Source organism: Molothrus aeneus, chromosome 3 (genome assembly GCF_037042795.1).
Source record: "Molothrus aeneus isolate 106 chromosome 3, BPBGC_Maene_1.0, whole genome shotgun sequence".
Classification (NCBI taxonomy): Eukaryota; Metazoa; Chordata; class Aves; order Passeriformes; family Icteridae; genus Molothrus; species Molothrus aeneus.
The window spans coordinates 4,886,289-4,894,725 of record NC_089648.1 but is presented as its reverse complement, the minus strand read 5'-3'; the positions used below and the strand labels follow the sequence as shown (position 1 = coordinate 4,894,725).

The 8,437-nt window shown below is 49.4% G+C and overlaps 1 protein-coding gene across 1 annotated transcript; it reads left to right on the top strand.

The window, feature by feature from the left end:
- The first annotated feature begins 4,499 nt into the window (after positions 1–4,499).
- On the top strand, positions 4,500–7,708 carry LOC136555149 (toll-like receptor 2). Its single transcript, XM_066547740.1, has 2 exons — positions 4,500–4,972; positions 5,012–7,708. Exons 1-2 carry the CDS (start codon positions 4,500–4,502, stop codon positions 7,122–7,124), a joined length of 2,586 nt encoding a protein of 861 aa, XP_066403837.1. The 3' UTR covers positions 7,125–7,708.
- Positions 7,709–8,437: the final 729 nt, after the last annotated feature.

The following is an 8,437-nucleotide window of genomic DNA, read 5'->3' as shown; positions in this document are numbered from 1 at the left end:
CTTCCTGCCTGGCTCGTGTGTGGCACGTTCCCCCCTCGTTGATGCCATTGTTAAGGTGTAAACTCAACTCAGAAAAGGCACTGAAAAATAACTGAAGATTCAAGGGAGGAGTTCAGCTGCCAACAGAAGGAAAAAGTGAAGCCAACACTTCCTGCTCAGGAGCCACAGCACCACTCATGGTTTTCCTACTGTTCCTGCTGCCTCCCAACACCCACGTTACCTCACTGTAACTGCTGGGAATTGTATTCTCCTGTCACTGCACCTCACCCCTCTTCAGCTGCTCTTTCTGGCCTGCTTCCCAGGACATTCAGTTTATTTATTTATATTTAACACTGTAAGGACAATTATTTTGCTGAACATCCTGACACCAGGTCCAGTTCCCCATAGTGTGTCTACCTCACCAAGAACATTTGGGAAGTTTTAATTTGCTGGCATTAGACATTCCTAGAAGTAAATTGGGAGGGATCAGATAAGTTGAAATGCTGCTGACAGGAGGATCTGAAGTAGATTTAGATTATATTTTTGAACAAGTTTGTAATGGCCAACACCCAGCAGAGCCTGGAACGTCTGGGGCTGTAGCAACAGTGTCCGGTCAGCGCGTGTTGGTCACTTCCGTGTGCCCACCACACTTCTCCTTTCTGCAGCCCTTGTGCAAGGCATAGGAATTTCTGATGGCTGCAGGGCAGGAACCTGCCAGCCTCGTGGCAGATGAGTGGGGAAATAATGCCCAAAATACTCCCCTGGGCTGCTGGACTGTCTGGGTGAGACATTATAGTGTCTCACCAAGCAGAAAACCCAAACAGCAGCAGCAGCATGATTTGGCATTTAAATTGACACTGCTCTTGCTCATATCCTGATTTCTGAGGCTCAGCAAGGTGGCAGAGGGAGCTGGAAAGGGGGAAAAATCTTTTACATGGATAATTTCTCAATAGAACAGTCTTGTACCCAGAGTCCCCTCTTCCCAGCCTTCCTGCCTGCCAGAGGCATCAGCAGCCAGCACAGAGCAGGAAAAGATGGAATCATTTCACCTTCTGCTGCCTGCACAAGGGGCTGGCTGGACCCCCTCGTTGCGGATCCGAGCTGCACAATCCCTTGGGATGGTTTTATTTTGGATCAAGGTTGCCCTGATGAAAGGCTGGAGCCCCCCAGCTCTGGGCAGCCTCAGCATCCCTCAGGCTGTGCCAAGGAAGGGAACACAACACAGTCACTCTTCCTGCTCATCCCTCCCTTCTTGTGGTGATTAGATCAGAGGGCAAGCCAAGAACAGTTATTTTGTGGAACGTCAGAATTCCCCACATGGAGGGGAACTCCCTGGAGGGAGGGGGAAGCACATCCCTGACTCAGAAGTCACAGCACCTGGTGCCTCCCAACAGCAGCTTTTGCCATGATGTGACCAAACAGGTTCTTGGCAAACCCTCGACTCGAGGGTTTCCTCCAGGTGTTCCTCAGCCTTGACTTCCCCTTGCACAGGAAGCTCCACGCTCACAGCTATTCCTGCCTGGAATCTGGGCTGCCCCAGCACCCACATCCACCTCCAAAAGAAACATGTTTTGCTCCCCCTCCTCTCCCATTCCCTCCTGACCAACAGCTGGCTTAGATTTGCTCCTACACCTTCAGGAAGTAGAGCTGTTTCATACAGACAAGTGCATTTCCAGGTCATCAGTACCTTATATTTTTATACAGCACCTAAATCCAAGCCCACCTTAATAAGAAAAGCTCCTGTCAGGTCTGGCCTCCTCAAAGCTGGTGCTGATCCTGTTTGGATTTGAGCAGCTCCTGTGCAGGTTGAGCTCTCCTCCATTAAACAATATTCCCAGTGCACAAAAAGCCTTTCCCTGCAAAGAGAGACGGAACAAGTGGCACATGACCTGTTTTGGGATTTAATGCACTGGTCCTGCTCTTGGCCACATGGTGTGGACTTTCCTTGCTCACTCAGACCTTTCTTATGTCCTGCTCTTCCCTCAATTCCCAAAATAAGAGGTTGCTTAAAAAAATGCACAGAGAGGGTATTGAATGAAATAAATGACAGAATAATTCCAGCACAGGAAGTTGGTAGAATAACTCTGCTTGTACCAGAAAGCTTTTTTAACTTTGTCCCTTCCAACCAGGATTGAGTCTCTCTGGGATTTTGCTGGCCCCTGAGCTAGGATGCAGCTGTCCCATCTTCCCAAAGCAAAGCATGGCCCAAGGCTCATGAGCAGCACCACTGTATTCAGCTGGAGAATTCTCCAGTTACAAGGCCTCACTCCATACTGACAGCAGGAGCAGGAAACCCTCCCTGACATCCCAGCTTATCAATTTCCTGTCCCTTTTATCCAAGCAGGTTGGGATCTGCCTGAAGAAGGGATGACTGTGGGGCAATTCCCAGAACCTGCCACAGCAGGGAAGGGCCTGATCAGACCAGACAGACAACCAGCACAAACCACCTTGGGTTTTCCAGCCCCCAGGGCTGGACAGAGGGGCCTCTGCCCTGCTGTGAGAGTTTCCAGTCACTGCTGGTTGCAAAAGAGTGGAAAAAACCAAAATTGGATGCGAGATAAAGGCAAGCTCTGGCCCCAGTGAAAGCTCCAGGTAATAATTTAGAGTAAGGTTCTAATCCAGGTGTCCCTGTGGGGCATCAGCTGACCCCAGGATGTGTGATGGCCTCTCCTCTGACCTCCTTCCCCACTCAAGCTGTTTTTACATTGTTTTCTTTGAGGGAGAGGCAAAGGCGAAGTTACAGTTGATGTCATTTCATGATTATGAGGAGTTTGAGTGCCTTTGGTCACCCGAATGGGCTAACAGCAAGTGTAACCTGAATTTCTGAGTTAATGAAGGCGGAGTCAGCTTTGTCTGGATCATTCCTTCGGCTCTGTTCCCCTTAGCAGTGTTGTTTTTGACAGAGCATGACCACAGCACCAGGGTGTTGCTCCATTCTTTGCTCTGTGTTCTCCTGGAAGGATCACTCCAAGCTCCCTCGGCATTCCTGCAGTCTGTCCCTGCTGGATTCCGGCCAACCCATGCCCTCCTTGCTGAACTCGGTTTCTCACTTTTTCCCCCCACCTGTGATGCTGAGGCCGAGGCAAACCTCGGGACCACGCTGTGATGCATTAAACGAGCAACTTCCACCTTTTATTTCCCCCTCGGGCAAGGGTTGGGCAATGCTCGAAGAGGAAAACTTGGCGGATTTCACCGGGGAGCATCATCTCCGGCACCTCCTCCTCCTCCTCCTCCGCCGGGCACAGGGGAGGGGGCGAGGCTGGGCGGTCCCGGGGTGTCCCCTCCGCTCCCAGCTCCACAAAAGGCACCCGAGGTAGCAGAAAGGGAGGAAGGAGCGCCCAGGAGAGCAGGTACAGGGGTCAGAGGGGTGGGAGCGTGGCTGGAAGCAAGGAGAGAGCTGTGCGATAAATTAAAATGCTTATCCTACTCCGGGGGTTCCTGCGGGACGTGGGGTGGGCTGGGTGTCGCAGACATCTTTCATGAAAAATCTTTTCTTAGGATTTTTCCTTGTGAGAAGCTGCAGTTTCAGCAACCAAAAGTAAACAATGGTTATCTGCTGCTGTGGAATGCAACAGGTAGACCCGTGATTGGTCTCCTGTGGATGTTTGGATTTACTGACCACTCATGGCAGAGCTGGCTCTTGCTCTCTGTCTGAGACACAGATCTTTGTTATTCATTCTTTTCTATTCTTAGCTTAGCTAGCTTCTGAAGAAACTTCTTCTTTTCTATTTCTTTTTAGTATAGTCTTTATGTAACATATATCATTAAATAATAAATCGAGCCTTCTGATCATAGAGTCAACATTCTCGTCTCTTCTTCATCCTGAAAACCCTTGTGACCACGGTCACAGGCTGGGGGTCCTGCTGGCAGTGGGGACAGAGCTGGGAGGTCCCTGGCGTCCCTTCCCTTCAGTTAAAGCTGGTGGGCAGCAAAGGGGACTGTGGTGACAGGGGTTATTCACATGGAGCTCTGCACCTGCCTTTGCAGGGAGCGGATTGGAGCAGTGGGGACTGTCAGGGACTCGTGACAGTATTCCCGGCGCTGGCAATGCTGTGGGGCACTGGGGCAGTGACACCTCCCGTCTGGTCCCATATCCTGCTCTTCCAAGAAAACTTACTCTGACAAGAAAGGCCAAACAAATGGTCACTGGTAAATCCAGGGCAGAGCAAAGCTCCAGGGGCTGGGCTCAGGGGAAGATCCGGGATCACACAATTACATGGAGCTCCCTGCGGTGACACTGGAGCGGCTGAACAGGTTTTTTTTTACTTGGTTGCTGTGCACTGGGATGGGAGACATAAAACCTGAATCCCACAGAGCCATGAAGGGCATTTCAAATTGTCTTGGTTGGAAAAGACAGGTGTCTGCTAAGGAAGGCAGGAGCCTCTTTTAAAATGGAAAATGCAAACCCCCTTCCTCCAAATTATTATAATTTGATATGGACTTCCAGCAAATTTGGATTAATTTTAATTTGTATTCATTAACATATTATAATGATGGATTTAACATTTATTTTCTCCAGGATGAGGATCCTTTCTGGCTGCTTTCATTTCTACTTCATTCCTTTCTTACTCAGTGGGGCACATGGATTCCTAATGTGGAGAACACCTCCAGCCTTCCTGGTTTATAACTACTCCTATTCAAATCTCTCCTCTGTCTCAGAAGCACGAGCTCCAAAAACAGCAAAAGTTCTCAATTTCTCACATAATGCCATTGAAAAAATTACCAAGGGAGACTTGGAAGGATTTGACTGGCTGGAAGTTCTGGACTTTTCCTACAATCGGATCAGGGCTGTTGAGCCTGGAGCATTCCAGAGTCTGCTCAGCCTGGTTTCTGTGGATTTATCATTTAATGATGAGAAGCTGCTTCTGTCAGATCTCCCACCCCACCTGAAGCTCTCACCTGCTGGCAAAGCTCCGAGGTCTTTGCAGCTTTCCAGGAATTCTGGCAGATCCTCAGGGGCTGCTCTGGAGCCTTCTGCTCCTGCAGAGGAGCTGTCACGTTCTGGAGTTCGGTCTCTCCTGCAAATTCTAAGCCCCAGGCTCAGGAGAAGCCCAGGGAATCTTCTTAGGAAGGGAGAGGGGAACACAACAGCCCTTCCCACAGCCACACCTGAGCCCACTCTCTGTGGAACTCCCATCAATGGGACACTCAACCTGTCCCACAGCAACCTCACCCAGGACGAGCTGATGTTAAAACTGGATGAGAATCTCTGCAAAGCCCAGCTGGACAGGATTTTGGAGCTTGACATCAGTCACAACAACGTGGAAATGGATCTTCTGTACCTGTTTACCCTGTTCTTCCACATGGAAAACACGCTGTCCATTGATGCCAGCTTCAACAAGTTAACCATTAACATCCTGGATGCTTCGTCCTTCTGTGAGTTCCCATCCCACCAGCTTTTGTTCCTAAACATCAGCAACAACCCCATCAACAGCCTGGATACGCTGTGCCTCCCTTCCAGCATCAAGGAAATTGATTTGTCCTTCACCAACATCAGCCAAATACCACCGAATTTTGCTAAAAAATTTGTTAACTTGGAAAAAATGTATGTTCAAGGAAACCACTTCATCTACAGAGCGTTCTCAGAAAGCAACAATGCACTTCCAATGTGTGTCCCTCCCCCTGGAACTGTACATATCAACGCCATCTCCTTTGTCAGGAAGGAGGTTGGGACACCCATTGAAAGCCTTCCAGAGAAAGTGAAACACCTGGGAATGTCCAACTGCTCCATTGTGGAGCTGCCAGAGTGGTTTGCTGACACAGTGGAAGAACTGTTATTTCTGGACCTCAGCAGCAACTTCATTTCTGTACTTCCCAATTTCCCCCCCTCCCTGCAGCATCTCGACATCAGCAACAATGACATCGGGGTCATCTCCCCCAGTCTGAAATCCCTCTCCAACTTAACAATATTTAGGATTCAAAATAACAAAATTACAGGTGTACACACGGAGTTTTTTCCCTCAGCCTTAAAAAAATGTGATCTTAGTAAAAACAAGGTGAAGGTGTTGTCCTTAACTTCTGCCCTGGAGAAGCTGGAACACCTCAATGTTTCTGGGAACCTGATCACACGTCTGGAGCCCGCTGGCCATCTTCCTGCACTGGCCAGCCTGGACAGCAGCCACAACCTGATCCCAGAGCTGCCCGATGGCTTCGGGGCATCCCTCCCAGGGCTGAAGTACTTGAACCTGTCAGGGAATAAGATCTCCTTTCTGCAGCGTGGCTCTCTCCCAGCTTCTCTGGTCGAGCTGGACATCAGTGACAACGCCATCACGACCATTGTGGAGGCCACGTTCGGCCCGCTGACGAGCCTCAGGCTTCTGACTGTCCAAGGGGACCATTATTTCTGTACCTGTGACCTGTACTGGTTCGTGAACATCTACCTCCACGAGCCCCAGCTGGAGATCAGGGACAGGGGGGCCATGAGGTGCAGCTTCCCCCCGGAGCGCCGGGGCTCCCTGGTGGGCAGCAGCCGCCTGACGCTGCTGCGCTGCTCCCTGGGTGTCCAGCTGGCCGTGACTGCTGCCGCTGCCAGCCTGGCCGTGCTGGCCCTCACCCTGCTCTGCTGGAGACTGGATGGGCCCTGGTACATCAGGATGGGCTGGTACTGGTGCATGGCCAAGAGGAGGCAGTATGACAAGAGGCCAGAGAACAAACTCTTTGATGCCTTCATCTCGTACAGCGAGCACGACGCCGACTGGACCAAAGAGAACCTGCTGAAAAAGCTGGAAAATGATGGGTTCAGGACATGCTACCATGAGAGGGATTTCAAGCCAGGGCATCCTGTGCTTGGGAACATTTTTTACTGCATAGAGAACAGCCATAAAGTGCTTTTTGTTCTGTCTCCCAGCTTTGTGAACAGCTGCTGGTGCCAGTACGAGCTGTATTTTGCCGAACACCGGGTCCTGAACGAAAACATGGATTCCCTCATCATGATTGTGCTGGAAGATCTCCCACCCCACAGCGTCCCACAGAAATTCAGCAAACTCAGGAAACTGCTGAGAAGGAAAACTTACTTGAAGTGGAGCCTTGAGGAACACAAGCAGAAAATGTTCTGGCATCAGCTAAAAGCTGTCCTAAAAACAACCAATGAGCCACTCGTGAGAGCAGAGAACGGATCTGCTCTGGAAATGCAGGAGCTGGAATGAGACCCAGGGAACACTGACCACAGGAAAACCTGTGGTCAGATAAAAGCATTTACCTCCTGCAAAGGCTGCTGTGATGCCCAGGGGTTTGTCTGGATCAGTCCCAGGAGAGGCTCCTAGGGGGACTGCAGCACACCCGTTATTCCCTCTGTTAAAGAATCCTGAAGGGATGAGACCCGAGCGCTGATAAAAAGCCTTTTCCTCCTGGATGCTTGAATTTGTCCAGCTATTCCCAGCATTTAAGTGCTGTGGATGTCACCTGAAAGGAAGAACTGCTCAGGTCACACTGCATGTCCTTGCTGCCTTCCTGAGGTGGTGGCAGTGAGAAGTGGTGTCTTAGGACTGATTCCCAGTTCTGGGACAGCTTAAGGTGGGAACACACCCTGTGTGCAGGTAAGAGAGCCACAAACCATGCTGGTACACAGGGAGCAGCTCCTTTCTTTGCTTTGGCAAGGGAAGAGTAAAGATTGACTTAATTTAGCCCTCTGGGAGAGGCTAAACCCACTCTGCTACAGACTTTGGGTTCAGTGACTGCTGGAAGAGGTGAGACTTGAAAATCTTTTGTAAATTCAGAATAAAATATACAACCAGACAGCACAAAAAGGACCAGCTGAGTGTGGTGGTCTCTGCTGTTAAATGACTGGGGTGAGCTTTGTTTAATCATAAATCCCTGGGGAATAAGCAAATCCTGTACATTATTGTTTAGATTTAGGAAAGTTCCACCTTGCACAGTTACCCTGACCCATTTCCAATGGATTCAGTACTACCTCTGCATGGGCCTTGCCCTCACCTAGTGTCACTTGATAACTTTATTTATTGTGCTTGGGAAAAAACAAAAGAAATTCAGCTGATCCAACTTTGACATTCAAGGGAAATCAACAGACTGTGACAGAAAATAAACATCAGGTGAGGACAAATTATTTGGTTTAGCATGACTTGGACTTGCTCCTATGATGAGCAAACACAAACAACTTCAGTAGAAAATCCCCAATCCAGGAATGCAGCATGTTTGGAACACAGACTGTGAAAAATTCCTTTTCCAATTCCAATTCCTGGCTCTGCTGTGACAAAACAAAACCAACACCAACCTGTTTGCTGCCAAAAGGGGGAACATGCAACAAACATCTCCATTGACAGAAATCCCTTGGAACTCAGTGCAAACCCACCTTTCCTCAGCAAAACTATTTGGCATCATCAGCTTTGAGGTTTTATATATTAGGATAAAACCCACAATCCTGCAGGCCAGCAGCTGAAAAAGACAACTCTTCACCACAGAGATCGAGGGCTTAAAAAGACTGTGAATTATAAAAATATTA

Excerpts from the sequence above, each read along its gene's own strand:
- LOC136555149 (XM_066547740.1), top strand. The coding sequence starts at position 4,500 with ATGAGGATCCTTTCTGGCTGCTTTCATTTCTACTTCATTCCTTTCTTA. Across the intron at positions 4,973-5,011 it reads TCTGCTCCTGCAGAGGAGCT|CCCCAGGCTCAGGAGAAGCC; the intron begins GTCACGTTCTGG and ends GCAAATTCTAAG.